This window comes from Grammomys surdaster, unplaced genomic scaffold (assembly GCF_004785775.1).
Source record: "Grammomys surdaster isolate TR1022 unplaced genomic scaffold, NIH_TR_1.0 127, whole genome shotgun sequence".
In the NCBI taxonomy this organism is placed as follows: Eukaryota; Metazoa; Chordata; class Mammalia; order Rodentia; family Muridae; genus Grammomys; species Grammomys surdaster.
This window is the reverse complement of record NW_021604585.1, coordinates 9,873,503-9,894,072: the sequence shown is the minus strand read 5'-3', so window position 1 is coordinate 9,894,072 and position 20,570 is coordinate 9,873,503. Positions and strand designations below refer to the sequence as shown.

Genomic DNA, 20,570 nt, shown 5'->3' with positions numbered 1-20,570 from the left:
AGAAGAAGAAGAAGAAGAAGAAGAAGAAGAAGAAGAAGAAGAAGAAGAAGAAGGGAAAGAAAGAAAGAAAGAAAGAAAGAGAGAGAGAAAGAGGAAAAGAAAAGAAGGAAAGGAGAACACAGGAACATCACATGCTGACTGAAGGGTAGATGAGGCTAGGCACGGGGGCAGGGGTTCTGCAGAAGGAGTAGGTTTCTGAAGGTGATGATAAGAAGAGAGAAGAGGTGATAGCACATTCTCTAGATAGGACACACCGAACTGAACCCAGGAAGAGAGTTGCTGATCTGCCCGAATCCAGTCCCACTGAGCTGGGACTGACTGGGGAAGGCCTCACTGGCCCTGGTTTAGGACCTTGCCCATCTCCCACAGGAGAAGATCAAGGGAAAAGCTTGAGATGCATTTGCAGGAGCTGCTGGGGCCAGGGCAGGAGGCAAGAAAGGGATGTCAAGGGATGGCCACAACCTTTCACTGTTCAAAGAGGGAAGGGCTGGATATGCTTCAGCTGTGTGGCTCACCTTCTTGGGGATTCTTGAGGTCCCTTGGTAGGCTACTCTTGCTGGGATGTCTGAATAAGGGACAGAGGGGCCCTTCTGCCTCCAGCTGGGGGTTTCTTTGACCTTTCCATTGAAACATACTAGGCCAGTGCCCTTTAATCCCAGGACTTGGGGCGGGGCGGGGAGGTGGCAGAGCCAGGCAGGTCTCTGAGTTCCAGGACAGCCAGGGCTCCACAAAGAAACCCTGTCTCAATAAGACCAAAAAGAAAAGAAAGAAGGGAGGGAGAAAGGAAGGGAGGGAGGAAGGAAGGGAGGAAGGGAAGGAGGGAGGAAAGGAGGGAGGAACAAATGAACGAAGGAACAAACAAACAGAGGAGAGGATAATGCTGAGAGTGAGGACAATTTAAGGTCTAAAGTCACTAGATGAAGACTGGGGACATCTTATTTATTTGTAAAATATATACAGTTTGCATGTGTGCACAATCACACACACACAGAGACACATGAATAAAATAAATAAATGTAATAAAACAATAGAACATACATGAGTGAAAGAAACCAAGCCAACCAACAACTGGTCATTTTTTCCTTCCTGTCCACCCAGCAGATGCCATACCTGTAATGGCGAGTGTCGCGGATGGGTCGGTCTGAGCTCAGTTTGTCACTCTCCAGTTGGTTGAAGGCATGTTGTCTGTATGGGTCCTCTCCAGGCTTCAGCTGCTTGGCTGACAGGTACGCCTTCTCATCAAAGCCTTTTGAGGGTGTTCCTGTCACCTGAGACAAAGGTCAGCATCAGAGAGGGCCCAGGCAGGGGGTTCCATGGGAGGAGATCGGGGAAAGATACAGTGAGTGCACGCTAGGAGTGTGTCAGCCGGGTCTTCTCAGCTGTACCTCCCCTTGAGAGAGCTAGTATATTGTAAATCTGAATACAAACTAGTCATTATTTTGGGGGCATGTATGTACTTGCTATTGTGTATACACACATGGATACAGAGTATGTGAGCCTGAGGGCAGAAGTCAACATTGGTTGGTTTTGGTTTTGTTTTTTAGATGTTGGATCTGAAGCTCTCTGATTCAGCTATACTCGTTGGTCAGTGAGCTTCAGCCTGTCTCTGCATCCCCTGTGCTAGGGTTACAGGCATGAACTGCTAGACCCAGCTTTGGGGTTGTTTTTGTTTGTTTGTTTAGTTGGTTGGTGTTTGTTGTTGTTTTAAACACAGGTTCTGAGGATCTGATCTAAAGGTCCTCCAACTTTGTGTGACAGGTGTGGCTTTTGGCTGAAGTATCTCTCTAGCACCCAAACCAGCCGTAATTCTAAAACGGTTGCTCTCTGCTAGATACGGAGAAGCCAGTTCCCAGAGAAAATCAGTTGCCTGGGATAAGGTACCTTAAGGAGACTAGAGACCAGAGAGGGTATTCTGTGGATAGAGAGTCTACCAGGACTGCACTTGAGCCTGCCTCTGGGTTAGGCACACACAGGATGTCTGTGGATAAGAACCAGGGCTTGGATAAGCTGCTGCAGAGAGTTTCCATTGAGGAGAAGCAAGCCATCACAGGCTAATGCACCAAGCTCTTGGGACCAAATGTATTACTATCGTATTGGAACTTCTCTGGGACTTCTGTTTGCTGCTTGAGTGGCCCCATGTCTGATTCACTAGGCCCACTGGTGCTAAGTGCTGGAGAGAGAGGGATAATTAATGGACCAGCCTCACAGTCCTTGGCTACAGCCAACAGTCTGCAACCAGAGTCCCTAGAGAGATACAGGGGAAGACACATCAGAGATGAATGGATGGATACGTGTACCCTGATGTGTCATTTATTTGACCCAAACTATGGGCCGGATGTTTCTAGGATAGCTACGACAAACTATCAGCTGTGACTGCATCCCAACTCCAGTTCTCATGCCCAATCAGCAGCCCTGGGCTGATGGAGAGAGCAGAAAAGAGGACAAGAACTGTCCACTTAATAGAGCCAAAGAATGAGGTCTCTATCATATGCCTCATCCTAAGAGGATGGTCCCAGCAGAGCAGCAGTCCCTGTAGACACTGAGGTGTTTCATCAACAGATCGAGGTATCTGTGTTCTCCTGAGAGCCTGACCCAACCTCCCTTGGAGGAATGCTAAAAAATCTAGAAGCTCCTAGCTCCTAACCTGGACCTTGTTATCACCTTCTCCAGTGGCCTCTTGGGGCCTGCTGGGAGCCTAGGGAGTCTGAGGGCAGATCCGGAGAGGGAAATCTTGTTTCTCTCAAGAGATGTATGCTTGTCCCAAGCTAGGTTCAGCTGCTAAGGATGTATGCTCAGAGGTGACACAGCAGCAGTCATGATGTTCTAATATTCTGAGACAGTGCCATGCCAGGAAATGAACAGAAGTGTCATCGGCCCCAGAGGGCTCAAAATCCATTCCAGCCAAGAGAGGAGGGAGAGAGGAGGGGAAAGGGGTGATCCAGCCTGAGCCCCCAGTTGCCCTCAGAGCGAAGATGGAAAGGCAGGGGTGTTGTGCCCTTCCACCCTGAGACAATGAAGGCACTAATGCCAGCCCCTCCCTTCCTCCAGCTCTGGGTCAGGGGAATGGAAAGAAGCCGCTAGCTCATGGCTGAGGAGCTAAAATTAAAGACAAACCACAGAGGGAAGAGTTTTTCAAACTCCCATGGGGAGTGTATATCACCTCATTATCCTGAAAGTTGACTGGGGGAAACAACCATGCTTATTTATTCAGGGCTTCTGGCCACTCTGTGGGCTTAGGAAACCTCTGAGGCTGACCCCACTCATCCTCTGTTCAACACTGACTGAGCGCCATACATCTACCCCTCCCTGTGTGTGTGTGTGTGGGGGGGAGAGCTAAGGGTCACCTGGGCTTATGTTGGTAAGTGTTTGAACCCACCCACCCATTCATTCACTCGGTTATTCAGTCCCCCCACCCCCAGCATCACCATGTACCTGGAAGTGGAAAGGACACTTTTGAGCTTGCTTCTTGTCAGCTGCCTTCCCATGTCTCACTCAAAGCCTCCTTCAGGCCTTAGAGAATGTTCTGGACTCTGCCAAGCCCTCAAGACTAAGTTAAGTCTCACTGTGTTCTTGAGAAAAGTCTGCAGTTCCCTTACACAACCCAGAGACCCTGTGTGGCTCAGTCCAACTCCATATGGGCCAGGGTCTGGGGTGAAATACTCTTTCTGAGAGACAGTTTGCAAAGAAGGAAGCCGTGGGACACGGGTTCGCTCCCTCTCAGAGGTCTCTTCTCTCCTGTCACATTGGCCCAGCAGTCCGTCAGGATGGAGCTGAAACATTGTTTGTCCCTGAACCAAGGAAAGAGGAGAGTGAGAGAGGATGTGCCTTGTGGTAACGCTGTGATTCCTGTGGAGCTTCACTTCCTTTTTCCTCAGACCCCACCTAGCTGGTATCTAGATACCACTGCAGCCCTTCAACCTCTGAGGGCCAGCTCCTAGTTCACCAGACTAGACCATAGCTTATTTCCTTGTGGCTCTCCAACTCTTGCTTTTGCCTTTTGCCTGAGCTCTTGAAACATTCAAGCCTCGGCATGTTCTCTGCTTCTCAGATAGCATCTCGGTATATCTCTGCCCTGTTCCACACACTTCGCTGTGTTCCCTGTAACGCAGACAGGCACTCCCATCTTTGTCTGCCAAGCTACAAGTCTAGGGTCATCTTGGTGGTTCCCTTATGCTCTGTAGTTTAAATCTCTGTCTTGGGTTTCTCAGTTGGTGGCTGTAGAACTAACACAACAAGTACTGTGGGAAGCTGGGAAAACAGAAATAGAGACAGCTGGGAGGACAGCCCACTTGGTAAAGTGCTTGCTTTGCAAACACAGGACCTGCGTTCAATCCACAGCACCTATGTAAAAAGCTGGGTGTGGCTACGCATCCTAGTAATCCCAGCACTAGGGAAGGAGACAGGAGGATACCTACAGCTCACTGAGCAGGGAGTCTAGCCTAATTGGAGAGCCCCAGGCCAGCGAGAGACCCTGTCTCAAAAGTTGTCCTCCAGCACACACACACACACATGCATGAATGCACACGCACATGCACACACACACACACTCACATACACACACATACATGCACGAATGCACATGCACACACACATACATACACACTCACGTACACACACACTCACATACACACACATACACACACACAAACACACACATACACACACATTCACATACACACACACACTCACATACATACACACACATACACACACTCACATACACACACACATACATACACATATACACACAAAGACACACACACACACACAGACATTTGCACATGTACCTTGCCCACAACTAACCAAATATACAAGAAGAAGAAGAATATTTTCTAAAAAGCTTTTGATCCACAAGATGGCTCAGACGTTGAAGGCACTTGTCACCAAGCCCGATAGCCTGAGTTGAGTTTGATCCCCGGAAACCAAGTAAAGGTGGAAGGAGAAACTCAACTCCACAGAGTCGCCCTCTGACCTCCGCATGTGTGCTGTGGTATGCACAACCCCCCAGAATAAGAATTGATTGTTGAAAAAATTAACAAAAGGAAAGGAACACCCAGCAGGGCAGCCCTAGAAGAGGTCCTTAGTAGGCATCTGATTCTTTTCTTGCTCGGCTCATGGCAGGCATAGCTAAGAAGGGTCATGAAGAAGAAACTCCTACTCCAAGAGGAGGGCTTATGACAGAACAGCTGGTGACATGGTCACAGAGCCTCCCCCATCTCAAGCCAGCTGGGCAGTAACCACAGATGCTGTTCCCCTTCTCCTCCCTCCTACAGTGACTATCATATCTCCAACCACCTGGCTTCTTAAACACAGCAGAGGTGAGGGGAAATGTGCCATTTGGTTCTTGGCTGCAGGGAGCTAGCATGGCACACGGAGCTATCGTGGGACATGCAGATCCTGGGCATGGAGCCTTCTCCAGAGCAGGTGATGGTACTGTGCTGTGTGTGGAATTCTTAGGCCAGGCTGGCACCTGTCACGTGACACTGACATTTGTGTTCTTCTACTAAGTTGAGGTTCTTGTGGAGGGGGGGGCTCATGAGGCCCCACCCACAAGGAGCTATGGGCAGGTGACAGCTACTGAGGGATGGAGGGTGTGGCCATAGATTGCCCATGTTCCAGTGGACAGCCTCCCTACATTAGCAAGTGGGTAGCACCAACTGGCTTTAGTGAATTACTTTTTAAAAAAGAGAACATTAAGTTGAGGGCAGGGGCGGTGTGAGAGAGCCAGGGGTAGGTGACAAAGACAATAAGATGAAAATATATTGAATACATGTATGAAAATTTCAAAACATAAATAAATAATACTATTTTTTAAGTGCTGCTCATTGCTGGAAAGTGGTGGCACACATCTTTAATCTAGCACTCAGGAGACAGAAGGAGGTGGAACTCTGAGTTCTAGGACCGCCTGGTCTATGTATCGAGTTCTAGGACAGCCAGGGCTACATAGAGAAACCCTGACTTGGGGGGATGGGGAAGGTGCTGCTCATCTGTGAGTCTGTACATCTGGCACACAGTAGGTGCTCATCTGTGAGTCCGTACATCTGGCACACAGTAGGTACTCAGCAGATATTCACTGAATAAAGGAATGGATGAATAACTGAATGAGCAGATAAATATCTAAATATGTCCCTGCTCTCAAATTTAGTATAGTCTTCCCAGCCCCCATATGGCAATTTATGATCCTGCCTGCCTGCAGTTCTGGCCTCCACAGGCATAGGTGCCTATGTGGAACAAAGGCAAACATGCAGGCGAAACACCCATACACATAAAACAAAAACTCCTTTTAACTTAGTATAATCAGCCAGGGAAGAAACAAGTGTGACTCTTCCACACTGCGGAGTACCAGGAAGCAGGAGTCCTCCCCTCACTGGACTCAGCCTCTCCTGTTGCTCCCACAGGCTCTGCTTCAGAGGCAAGGCTCCTCTCATCCCAGTCTGCAAGCTTTGCTCCTTGGCCTCCTGCAGAACTGCCCCATCTCTCATCCTCCATGAGCCTCCACCCTACCTAAACCATGAGGCCACCCACCCTACCTTTCGTCTCCTACGGCACTCACTGCCACCTGGAAATCTGTGTGTATTTTATACCTTAATTTTCTTGGCCACTTTCTGTTTTAAGAGCACTAGTTTCATCAAAGCACGGACTGCCTGCCTTGTTGACTGCTGGAGCCTAAAGTTCACAGTGGTGCCTGAGTGATACAGGCACTTTAACAGCACCGGCTCAAGGACAAATGAGTGGGCTGCAGAAGTGGCTCAGTGGTTAAGAGCACTGGCTGCTTAGCCAGAGGGTCGAAGTTCAGTCCCCAGCACCCACATGGCAGCTCATGACTGTCTGTAACCCCCATTTCAGGAGATCTAATGACCTCTTCTGGCCTCTGTGGGCACCAATCACGTATGAGATGCACATATACACACGCAGGCAAAGCATCCCTCCGTGTAAAACAATAGTTTAAAAAAAGAACAAATGTCTGAGAAATGATAACGACCTCATCTTTGTGGCCTCTCACCCCACATCTGGACAAATGCAACACTTGACATTGCAGAGGACAAGCAGGTAACAGGGACGCTCTGGCTGCCTTAAGGCTTTCTTGCCCATTTTCCCGTCGAGGTTCTCATTCACTGTCCCTGTCCCAACCCATGCCCCTGCCCATGAATGAACACAGGACTTTGGGTTAGACCAGTCTTATTACTTTACTCCTAGGTATAGTAGCACATTCATTGGTTCAGGAATGGTTATTTGGGGCTGGAGTGATGGCTCAGCAGTTAAGAGCACTGACTGCTCTTCTAGAGGACCTGAGTTCAATTCCCAGCAACTACATGGTGGCTCACAACCATCTGTAATGGGATCCTATGCCCTCCTCTGGTGTGTCTGAAGACAGCCACAGTGTACTTATATAAATAAAATGAATAAATAAATCTTTAAAAAAAACAGAATGGTTATTTGATTCAAACTAGACCAGTTGGAATCTTGAGACGTTTTTATATGACGAGCTTTCTAGCATATTTGTCCTCTCTCCCTCCCACCCCCTCTCTCAGAATAGTTTGAGTTGACTCTCCTGTCCTAGCAACCAAAAGTTCATGGATATCAGCCCTTCAGTCCCCTCGATGCACAGAAAAATAATCTCTAAAAGGAAATAAAATGAAATAAAATCCAAAACCCAGCAAACGAGCCTGTGCTGACAACGACGCAGCAAGGCAGCTGTCCATCCTGAGATAGCAGGCTGGTCTCTGGTATTTGGGCCAGTGGCTACAGTCCAGGGCCAAGCTGGCCATTCCCAGCATTCCCTAGCAGGCAGGGCAGTGTTCAGCTTTCAAGATGGAGCTTCGGAGTGAACCACACCAGAAGCCCTTTTGTGTTGCCATGGTGAGGAATGGAAGCTGAGGCCTGCTGAGTGACAGGCTGATGAGCTTCTCACTGCCCTCCAGCCCCTGGCAGAGGGTTCTTGGCTGAAGTGTAAGCAACCACCCTTTTTTTCAGTATTTGTCCTTTTATGGAATGCCAAACCCGGCATTTTCTTGCTCAGTAAGGTCAACTACGTGGAACTGAGTGAGCTGGAAGAGAAGCTGGGCAGAGTGGCGAGAGGAGCCCCTCATCTCGGGAGCTTTCACCTCCGTCTGTCACTTTGATTAAACTTTGGGACTTGCTTGACTTGCTTCAGCCGTTTCCCATCAAGATTTGCTTATTGCTTCCTGCTGCTAAAATTAGGAAGCAAACAGCAAGGGGGAGGCTTAAAATAAGAAGAAAATTTTTTCCATGTCAGTTTCATCGAGAACAGCTCAGCCCCACCCCCTAAGCCTGGTAAAGTTTCCCTTTAAACCTACACAGACCTCCACTTCTTAAATGTAAACAACTCCAACCCCTTTTAAACAATTGCTGCCCAATTTCCTTTTACTACCAGTAAAACAGGCACCTGCTGGGTTTGCCTTTCACTAAATTTCAATGAAACTACTTATTAAAAGGCTGTGGCCCTGTTTCACGGATGGCTCCTGAGTTTTTTTGGGTTTTATTTTTTTTTCCCCCTCCTGAGTCCGCTAGAAACCAAAAACACCTGGTGAACAGAATGTGATTCCCACTCTCTCTCCATGACGCCGAGAAGGAACTCCCAGCGAAGAAGAAAGACTGCCATTCATTACCAGAACTGGTAAGCATATCATTCAACATCTCTTTAGTCGAGGTCTGGGATGGGGGTCCCCTAGGGCTTCCCTGACCTCCATCACTACTCTCATCCAATCAGATTAGATGCCGCTGTGGCATGGGACCAGAAGCCTCCAGCTGGATACAGGATGCCTGGCCCAGCTGGGATCCCACCTCCTGCAGTTGCCTTAGAAGCTATAATTACAGTGGCGGCCAACCTGACCTCTAGAGTCTGATGATCTTGGCATGGGATGCCAACTCCTGCTGCTCTCTGACCTTGGTGATAACTTACCTCACCCGAGAGTGCTTCTTCATCTGGAAAATGGGAATTCTGGGGATTAAAGGAAATGAATGTAGAATGTGTTTAGCACAGGGCCTGGCATGTACATTGTAATAATAATTACCGCTGTTATTAATGACCTCATCTGCCATTCCTACCAGTGGTTCAGTACCTCAGCTTCACCACAGAAGCCCCAGGAAGATTTTAAAAGCCAGATGCTCAGGCTGTTCTGAAGACTACTTTAGCCAGCCTTTGGGGCTAGGACATAAACATCAGGACTTTGGAGCCATCCACATTGTTCTAGCATTCTCCATAGCCCTCAGAGCTGTGGCTCTCCATGGGTAGCTAATGATAAGGGACTGCCATAAACTAGTGGAACCCCAGGATCTTAACATTGTGGAGGACTTAGGGGTAATCTCCTAATGGTTACCCCCACCACCTTCTCAGCAAAGCCTCAGGTTTTGGGGAGTTTCCAGAACTTCCCCACCTGCAGAGCCAACAAACTAAGCTTGAGCCTGGTTACCATGGAAACCTACCTACCACTTTACAACACTTCCACCTCCCTTGAGAATAGATACAAGATCCCTTACCTATCAGGCTCACTGGTGGGAACACCTCCCTAGAACCCCTGCTTAGCCCACACTTCCTTTCACTCTCCCAGCGTGGCTGACCACAGGCTAACACTCTCACTTAACTAACACTCACTCTCACTTAACAAGCCTAGTGCATTCCACTGTTCTAGCAATTTCACTAAGAAAACCAAGGGAGACCCACTGTACATTCCTTCAGGAGCCTGAGCCAAAATGGGTTCCAGAAAGGCCGGAACATGGAGTCAGGCCATGACAGTAGACAGTTCCTGATTAGATCCAACAGGCTCCCCAGGTCACCATGTTCTACCCTGAGACCACCTGGGAACAGAGAGAGTCTGAGGGGAGTCTCTGCAAAGATTTGTGGTGTCACCTGACGGTCATTTGTTCAGCTTGGCTAAAGTATTCCTGCACCCTGCAAAGGGTATCAAAACCTTGCCTTATCCTCTCAGTCACAGCTTCTGGAACCCAGGGGATTAGGGCCACAGGCTCTCTGCTACAGTAAGGGATACACACTGGGGACCTCTGGGTTCCCTGTTCCGGAGGGTGTCCCACGACGATCTCCGGCCGGGCCTGGTGTGGGAGGTCCAGGCCAAAGGGGACAGAGTGCAAGCAGGGAGGGGAGATTGCCTGCCCGCACTGATGCCTCTGCTCGCATCTCCATCACTGCCCAGTCACTCCCAGGTACTCCACCTGTCTCTCCTCGCTGAGCGGGCCGGGCTGGGCTTCTATAAGAAGCCGGCTAGCTGGGAAAGAGGCAGCTTGGTGTCCCAGGCAGGTTCCAGAAGAGCAGATCTCTTCCCAAATGTTACAGCTCTTGGGACAAAAACTCTCGGACACCAGGATGATTCTCCCACACACCTTTTACTTCTCTTGAATAGACCCCTTATATACAGTTTTCGGGTGGGTTAGGGTCTGGCAGCAGACAACGCCTATTGGTTTGGTCTGAGAGCTTGGGGATACCTCATCCACATGTGGGAGAGCCTGAGGCACTGTTCCTCGTGACTGATGACCATAGACCTCTCTGTGGGAGGGTCTGTGGAGGGCTGAAGCTAAATGAAAAGAACCAGGGCCCGGGAGCAGAGCCAAACACCTGCCGTCCAATAAAGGTCCGGGGTTCGAGGTCTATGCTTGACCAGGCACCCAGCTGCTTCTCACAGCCCGACACCCCACAGGGACTTACTGTGTACCTAAAGCTCTGTTAGGTGATTATTTCTATCTCCAAATGTGCCTGTAAAATACATTCTCTTCTCATCTATACTTTACACAGGGGGGAAGAAGGCCCAGAGAGGTACAGACAGCAGCATGGCTGGGTCACACATCAACCCAATGGGGCTGCAGTGATGACTGTCTACCCACAGATCCCGCATGAGCTTCTTCGTGCCATTGGACCATTCCTGGACTTAGCAGAGCCTGGGAACCTCCTTTCAATGTTGAGGCTCTCAGCTCCAGGGCAGGTCCCTGGCTGCCTTCTTCCTTGGCTTACAGCCAGGAAATCAGGCTACAGCTCACATAGGGACATGCCCAGTGCTGTCATTCTTGGCCTGCACATGAGCCTGGAAGCATTTCTTTGCTTATGGTTCAAAAGAACATGAGAAAAAAAAAGAGGAAAAAATGCAAGAGTTTGTGTTACTTAGACAAAAATAGCACATAACCAGACTTTTCTCGACCATTCTGGGCCCTTCTGACTCTTTCCAGTCAGGGACACCCTCAGGGTCCTGATAACCCTCAACTGCAGATTAAGAAGGGACAAAAGTCGATTTCTTCTTGGGGTCTCAGCTGTCCCACCGTGTCACCCTTCCTCCCAAACAAGCCATCAGTGCTTTGCTGCTAAGCAGAGAGAGAGAGAGAGATGATGGGGAGGATTGCTGAGAAAAACCAACCTCAAGGCTCTCCACTCTCCAAATAACCTCTTCTGTGGCAGCTGGTGCAGGCCAGCCTCTCTTCAGTTTTAGTCACAATAGCAAAGTGTCAAGGTCTACATAGTGTCCTTACCCTCCCAGGTGCTTCACAGTCTGAAGCCACTGAACTTGGACCCACCAGACAGTAACAAAAAGGGAAAAGAAAGCAGTAACAGGCCACAAAACAAGTATAGTGTGAGCCTTACAGCAGTGACTGCAATCCCTGATGAAGCTCAGTGGAGCAGAAGGAGACAAGGACTCCGAGACAGGCTCCAAGCTCCTAAGGCTCCTGTATTCCATTGTTTTAAGACAGAACCTTGCTTTGTGTTATAGGCAGCTGACCTTGAATTTGAGACTAGTCTTTACCTCTTGAGTGTTGGGATTACAGACGTAAGAAATGGCCATGACTGGCTCCAGGTTTGTATATTTTTTTAACCACAATTCAAAATTAGGTACAAAAGTCTTATTTATAGAAATGAAAAGTAGAAAACAATCTAAATAACAACAGCAGAAGAAAGTAAGTCGTGTTCTGCCAACGAAGCCGGCGGAGACAGGGTCAAATATAACCAAGTAGAACTTGACAATATTCCGGATCAGCAGCTGATTGTCTCAGCTTACACTTCTCAAAACAAAGCCAACTCAGAGCTGGGGCGATGGCTCTGTGGATAAAGCACTTGCCATGTTAGCTCAAGGACCAGAGTTCAGATCCCCAGAAACAGCAACATCTATAATCCAAGCACTGGCGGGGGGGGGGGGGGGGGGGGGGTGTCAGAGACAGGGGACCCCAGGGCAGCCTGATTAGTTAGACTAGCCAGAGTTGTAAGCTCAGGTTCAGCAAGAGACCTCACCTCAATAAGTAAAATGGACAGGAAATTGAGGGAGACATCTAGCATCAACTTCAGGTCTCCATATGCACATGTGTGTGCCCACATACAGGAGAACACACATACACACATGAAAGCACACCACACATGCATACATATGCTAAGAGAAAGAAAGGAAAGAAGATAAAACCAAGAGAGACACATCAGACTAACGGCTGATTGGTAACTTCCTGGTGTTGTGGGTCAAGCAAGAAGCAACTTATGTGGTCCATGACTAACAACTGGACTATTTGTGTGTGTGTGTGTGTGTATACATATATTATACGTGTATATAATATATGTATATACATAAATAATATGTGTATACTAATATGTATAATAATATTATGTTATCATTAATATATAATATATACAATATATTATATAATACATATTATTACATATTATATAATAATATAATATTAATAATATTATACATGTTAATATGTATAATAATATGTATATATACATACATATATATATTTGTGTGTGTGTACTGAATATAATGAGTATATATTGAATAATATATTTATTCATTCTTGGCAAAATGCCCACGAATAAGATGGAACATAAGACAGACTATTTGAATCAGATATAGCACTAAGAAAAGGAGATAGGAAGGAGAACTTGGACATAGCCAGCCTCTGGCAGGTCTGCCATGATTTGCATGTTGAACCTGCGTCCCCACTGTGAGTGCAGCCTACAAGGAAGAGACTGAGCCCTCATGAATGTACTGAAGCCCCAGTGACAGAGACTTCAGAGAGAACTCACTTCTCCCGTTTAGGTCCGTCCACCTCCAACCGTGAGGCCAGAGTTTCAGTCACAGGACACGCATGGTGAACAATGAACTGTCTTGAGAGCAAGAGAGGGCAGCCCCAATGAGATACTAAACCTTCTCTTTACCAGAAGTGAATTCCGGCTGTTTCTGTGCCACCTGGTCTGTGACGTTCTTCTGGAGTGGCACAGGAAGACTTAAGCCAGGGCTGCTGCTACATTTGTCAAGGGGACCATAGACTGGCCCATCACAATCTCCTGTCTGGCCTGCAGCCCAGCATTTTATCTAAGAACAAATGGGAAAGTGAACTCAGGAAACAGGAATGAAATGATATTTGTTCTTTACAGACAGAAGAACCTTTTTATTTCTTTTGGGATACACCACAGTGTGTCCATAGTGTGGTTTTATTCAACAAGAAAAAAAAAAAACACCTCAAATGTCGTGATCACAGTATGTCACAGGTGCACACGTGAGGTACGGATGGGTACACAGCATTTGCTGCAGCGATGTGCATGGACGTCTACCCTGTGTTCACACCGACCCAAAGGGGCAGACACAGTTTGCTCTTGAAAGACTCAAGGATTCAAAGATATAAACCCTTGACGTACTATATAAATCCAGTGCAATCCTGAGCAAGTGGCAGCTGTGTTGAGAGAGGGGCGCTTCAGCTGGAAGACTTAAACATGAGGAAAGAATTTTGAATTTCCTTTTGACAAAAGAATTAAGGTGGCCAAATATTCCTGTTAAAAACATTATGAGACTGCAGGCTTTACACAGTGGGGTTTCTTGGAGTGAACCAAGCAGATCGACTGAACATAGGAAGAGACCCTAAAACTGTGCTGGGAGGGGTCTAGCAAAAGCCAGAGGAGAGAGCTGGAGGTGGACTTGATCAATATCCATTGTATCATGTATGAAATTTCCAAGAAATTCACTAAAAGTATACTTAAAATTTTAAAATACAGCTTTTCCTTCACTTACCCCCGCCACATACACAGAAGGAAGGAAGGAAGGAAGGAAGGAAGGAAGGAAGGAAGGAAGGAAGGAAGGAAGGAAGGACAGGTGGACAGACAGACGGAAGGACAAGGAGAGTTGACAGGAGCTAGTGCAGCACCTTCACTCCCACTCGAGCAACGGCTGATCAGTGGTTAGTGTTGAAAGACTGACTGACAACGCAGAAATCCATAAAGCTGACCTCACTTCTTCATAAAGACTGCCAGGAGGCTCACACATTTATATTTGAAAAAGAAATACAAAATATAAAGAAAAAAAAACAGACTTTTGAGTCTTTTCTTCCTCTCTAATCTTGGCCATAAAAACCAAATACTGTAAAAGATGATACTACATAAAAGACGCAAAGCTTTAATAAAACAAAATGTCTCAAAGTCAAATACAAACACACTGTGAAAAAAAAATATTGGCCAAAGAAAAGGAACCAAGTTCCTTTTTCCTAGAGATTTATTTTGAGTTGGGGGTCAGGGCAGGAGGATGGGAACAAGGCTAACCTGGAGGCCACAGCTGCTGAATGTGGGTGATGGAAACTCAGCTGAGGGCCCTGCAAGAGCAGTTCCTACTCTTAACCTCTGAGCCATCTCTCCAGTCCAGGACTAATTTCCTCAATATATAAAGAGTTCTTATATATCAACAAGAAAGGACCAAAAAGTCCAAAAGATGGGATATGGAGACAGGAAGGTAAGAGTTCAAGACCATTCTCAGCTACTTAGCAAGTTTGAGGCCAGCTTGGGCTACACAAGACCTTGTCTCAAAAGCAAAACAAAACATATAATTCAAAAGAAACAGACGTAAAAGATATGAGTTAGAAAAGTGTGTTTAAATGGCTAATAATAAATGAAAAGATGTTCAAACTCATTGATTATTAAAGAAGTACAAAATAAAATCAGATATAATTCCTTTCTAATTCATCTGCTGAAATTCAAGGATAATTATCAGCACTCAGCATTTTGACAGCCTGGAGAAACAGGAGAGCGCCTACGTTGGTGGATTATTAATTGGTACAACTTTGACTTAAAAGCTGTTTGGCAACCTTAGTGTTTTAAAATTTTGACTTAGCAGAAATTCCATTTTTAGGTAAAAACACACCTGCTTTCCCATGAGACAGTTCATGGTTCCAGCTGTGCTCTCAGAGGCCCCTCTAAATTTGCATTTGCTTTGCTTTAGGGGATCAATTATCTGATCACCTTACATCTCCAGGCATTAAGCCTGCAATCAAACTATCCAGTATATGAAATGTACTAGTTCAGCAACTGCAGCATTGTTGGAAACAGGAAATGCTAAGAATGGTAAATAAGTGATAGGAGGCACTGGTAGGGGTTTGTAGCGTGGTTCGTTTCATAGAAACAGTTCGCGAGCACAAGCCTGGGTCTGCCTGGAAAGCATGGGGCAAAACACTATGATCACTACCTCTGGAAGACAGCACAGGGTTGTGTGCACACTGAAGAGCTGTATCTGTTCCTTTATAAGATGGTTTCATGTAAATACATAAGCATTCTCTTCTTCTTCTTCTTCTTCTTCTTCTTCTTCTTCTTCTTCTTCTTCTCCTCCTCCTCCTCCTCTTCCTCCTTCTTCTTTTTCTTTTCTTCCTCTTCCTCCTCTCCCCCTTCCTCCTCCTCCTCCTCCCCTTCCTCTTCTTCCTCCTCCTCTTGTTCTCCTCTTTCTCTTTCTTCTTCTCTTCATCTTCTTTTTCTTCTTCTGGTTTTTGAGACAGTGTTTCCCTGGATAGCCCTGGCTATTCTTGGAACTCCCTCTATAAACCAGGCTGGCTTCGAACTCAAGAGACCATTAGCCTCTGCCTCCCAAGATTGGAATTAAAGGTGTGTACCACCATGTCTGGCGAACTTACGGGCTATGACTTAATCCTACTACTTAAAGATGGAAGAGGAGAGAGAACTTAAACCCAGGCTTGGCTACACAACCCATCTGTAAACAAAACCCTAAGCTCCCCTCTCTCTGGTTTGCTTGCTTATGTGTGAGCTCAGGCATGACATATGCAGGGGTAGAAGTAAGAGGCGACTTCTTAGGAATCTGGTCTCTTCATCACAGTGGTCCTGGAAATCCAACTCAGGCCATCCGACCAGACAGCAAGTCCCTTCACCCACTGAGCCAATCTCACTTTAGCTCTTCTCTGCCTAAGATAAAACTAGACCTCAGCATTGTATCATCAGTATCTCTATTCTAGAAGTGAGTCTTGGGGATGAATCAACTGATGAGGTATGAGCCACGCCTCCTCAGCTGCTACACCTATGAACAAGGGTGCTTGTCAGAGTGGCTGTTCCAGATGTCCTAGAGCAGGGATGGAGAGGAGGGAGGCGAGGGGAAGAGAAGCAGTGGTGATTGGACCTCAGTGGGGGTGGGACTGCGGATGGACTCCCCAGTCAGTGACTTCTGAAACTTAACTGAAGATGGGATGGAAGTCTGGCCAAGCCTGCCTGCTTGCCATGGTCACCGTGGCCCTGTCTATCCACACTAGTAAAGTTGCCCACCTGTGGGTGGGTAGATAGCACATGCACACTATGAGATGTCATTGGGTCTTCCTGAAGGAGGAAATTCTGTCACTTGCAGCAACCTGGAGAGGAGTGGGAACAGTCTACTGGGAATGGAGTACTGAGATCACTCTCAGAGGTCCAAAGCCTCAAAGGAAAAAAAGAAATCAGAAGTCTGACCAGCATTTTTTTTTTTAGAACTGTTCTACAGCAAGGTGGATAAAGCTAAGAGCTGAGTACTGTGTGTCTCAACGTCACTGGGAAGGTGAATCTCTAGTATTCCAGTATCCCCATCACATCAAATGTTGGGGGTGATAGGTAAGTTAATAATTTGATTTCGTCATTGTATTATAAAATCAGTAGTGAGACAGGTAAGTGTGGGGAATAGTTAGCCCACCTGGGACTCCGCTTGGCTTGGACTGTGCACATATCCCTCTCCAAACAACAAAGCTAGCTATATGTTGGCAACCTAGGACCCCCACCTGCACCAGTATATGCTGTTCATATTCTTACTTTAAATAATGAAAGTAAGTTACTCCCTTTGACAATGCCCTGTTTCTGTTTAAACGGCATTGGGGAACCATGGGCAACGGACCCATCTGGCCTAGTCTGGTTTTGGGTTCCTGTGCAATAAGGTAAACTGTCTTCTGAATGAGTCCCTTATTTGCAATCTCATACCTATTTTGACATGCATATGGTTAAAATAGAATGCATCATGGAAGGGAAATGCACAGTGAGTTAAGGCTATCTATAATCCAAGTCTGCTCATCACAACAGAGGTGCCCAGGCTAGCCCGCATAGGTGCCCAGGCTAGCCCGCATAGCAGCCAAACTCCTCCCCCTCTCAAATCTCATAAAAGAAAGACTCAAACAATGATCAAGTTCTTAAATACTGTCTCCCATGTGCTCCGCTGGCACTCCTAATGGTGTATTTTCTGATCTTTACCATCATTTAACTTGAATAAAGTTGCCCTGTTACTTGGGCAGTCTGTGTGAGCCTTTATTTCAATTCCTTGACGAAGAGGCCAAGAAACAGTCCAGACTCCTACCACTGGTAACAATAGCATCACTTTGTGACCTCTAAATATGCTTAGCTGAAATTTGTTAATAAATACCATCATCATCATCGTAAGGGGAATCAAGAAGGAATCCCAGTCATGTCACGAGTCTCGTCTGTGCCGAAGACCCTGGTCACCTGGCCTGATGAAGTTGATACTTAGGCAGCTAGGTGATCAGTGCCATTCTCTGTCCATATTAGCTGCTTTAAAAAGAAATAAATCACCTTTTCTAATGCCTCTGATATCGAATGCTTAACTTAATAACCTGGCCGAAGGTTGTGTACAAGCCGAGGAGAGCTGGAAAGGACTGTCAGTTAAGGCCCTCAGGCTGGCCCACAAGCCATTCTACAGGGTTGTATGAGCAGTTTCCACAGCTGCAGAAGGTGGTGGTGACAGTGCCTGGGGGGGAGGGGAGGAGGGAGAGATTCTGCCCTTAAATGAAATCTAGGCCCATCTTCCACAGGGCCGGGCGTCCCCAGGAGAGCATTGAGCAAAGAGAGTTGGAAGGCTCAGTCCCCTAGATCATTAAGTGATCAGTGACAGCTGTCAGTCATCTTATCATCATTTCAAGCATATTTATTGCAGATCAGAAGCAAACATACCAGGCCAGGTCTATGGGGAAGGCCACTGAAAAGTCCAGGGTTTCTCTGCATGTGACCTACTATTTTGGTGCTTGACACGGCATAGGCCCTCAGGCATGTGACATGGAATGTGTACTTTGTACCTCAGTGACCTGAGAGGAGTCTCCAACAGCTCTGATGAAGTGTCACCAAGATGGTCCCTCAAGGGGTCTTAAGCTTTGGACAATAAGAAAACAAATGACCGATGGGTAGGGGAGGCACCGGGAACAGGAGCCCCTCTCTAAGAGGTCTCTGCAAAGTGCATGAGCTAGGCAGATGGGATTTTAGGCGGATTAGGGGGAAGGTCCAGGGGGGACAGAAACATGTCTTAGCATGGTTGAAAGTTCTCCTGTGAGGAATGACTCTGTGGGCTAATAGTAGGAAGTGTTTTTCTTCTTCATCTATTATCTTCGGTTGTTAACGTTAAACTGTCTTAAAGTCACTTAAAACAGATGCTAAATTGACACCCTTTGGAAAAGTCTGCCAGTGCATTTCTAGTGCTAAATCCTCTGGCACATGCCTTTTCCATTTTCTCCTGTCACTACCTTCTCCTGTCAGAGCAGAGTGTCCCAGACCATACCCTAGACACCTAGAAGTTAACTCAAACCTTGGGAAGAGGAACTAATATGCACAAACATGTCCTCTCAGCTGGATAAGGCTTCTTGGTTGTTTTTGGTTTTGGTGCCTAGGATTAAGCTGAGTGGAGCAGAGGGAGGGAGGCAAAGACTCCGAGACAGGCAACCAGCTCCTGTATTCCACTGTTTTAAGACAGAACCTTGCTTTGTGTTATAGGCATCTGACTTTGAACTTGAGACTAGTCTTCGCCTCTTGAGTGTTGGGATTACAGATGTAATAAATGGCCATGCCTGGCTCGAGGTTCGTATATATTTTTTAACCACAATCTAAAATTAGGTACAAAAGTCTTATTTATAGAAATGAAAAGTAGAAGACAATCTAAATAACAACAGCAGGAGAAAGTAAGTTGTGTTCTGCCAACGAAGCTAGATGCCTGGCCATCATTCCTAGTATCTGTTGTGGGAAAGGGTACTTAGCAGAAAAAAGACATCCGAATCAGGATCTTAACCAGAGCAGCACTCTTTGGTTCACTACAGAATGGGCACAGGAGCCAGGAGGTGGAAATGGACACCCACAGGGGGATGGGTGAAAACAGGAACCACACACTCACAACTGAGCACCATCCAGGATGGACCCTGAAGACATCAGCTCAGGGAAATAGGCCAACCAGATGCTCCACACAAAATACTACATGATTCCACTTACAGGAGATATCTCAGGTAATCTCAGACAGCACTAAAATTTCAAAGGCATGGTTCTGGGACCATGGGTAGGGAGAGGCGGGGAATTAACACACAGGTGAAAAGCTTCAGTGAAGGAAAAGAGCAAGCTCTAGAGAGCCGCTTCCTCACACTGACGCTGCAGTCAGCCATGAGGCGCTGTGCCCTTCAAATTCTATTTAAATGGTAGAGTCCACATTAACCTTTAGTTATTTTTAATTATATGTATTATTCTGTATGTATGCATGCATGTATGCACATATGTATGTGTGTATGTATGCATGCATGTATGCATGCCTGTATGCATGTGTGCATGTATGTATATGTGTGCATGTATGCATGTATGTGTGCACATGTGTATGTATGCATGCATGTACACATGTATGTGTGCATGCATGCATATATGTATGCATATGTGTATGTGTGCACATATGTATGTATGCATGTGTGTATATATGTATGTATGTGTGCATGTATGCATATATGTATGCATATGTGTATGTGTGCACATATGTATGTATGCATGTGTGTATATATGTATGTATGTGTGCATGTATGCATGTATGCATGCATATGTGTATGTGTGCACATGTGTATGTATGCATGTGTGTATATATGCATGTATGTGTATATGTATTGTGTGGGCACATACGCATGTATGTATGTATGTGTGCATGCATGTGTACATGTATATATGTATATGTACATGTGTGTATGTATGTATGTATGCATGCATGTATGCATGTGTGCACCTGAGTGCAGCAGATCTCCCAGGAGCTGGAGTTGCTGGCAGTTGTAAACTGCTTAATGAGGTCCTCTGCAAGAACAGTACCCACTCTTAATCCCTGAGCCAACTTTCAGGTCCTGCCCACATGTTTCCTTGTTTTACTTTACTACAATAAAAATTCTTTTAGGGGAGAACACAGGATGGGGGAGATGGGTCAGTAAGTAAGGCTTGTTGCTCAAGCATGAAAACCTGACTTCAAATTTCGAGCACCTATGTAAAAACAAAAAGAAATCAGGTGTGGCCATGCAGGTGGTGGCAACCCAAGTGCAAAAGGGGG

The 20,570-nt window shown here is 46.5% G+C and overlaps 1 protein-coding gene across 1 annotated transcript in view; it reads right to left on the bottom strand.

Annotated features, from left to right (window-relative positions):
• Galnt16 (polypeptide N-acetylgalactosaminyltransferase 16) overlaps positions 1 to 20,570 on the bottom strand; it is an 86,258-nt gene that overhangs the window by 31,006 nt on the left and 34,682 nt on the right. The window contains exon 2 of the mRNA XM_028789117.1: positions 1,111 to 1,268. Within this exon, the coding sequence (XP_028644950.1) occupies positions 1,111 to 1,268 (158 nt within the window). The remainder of the gene's footprint in view (positions 1 to 1,110; positions 1,269 to 20,570) is intronic.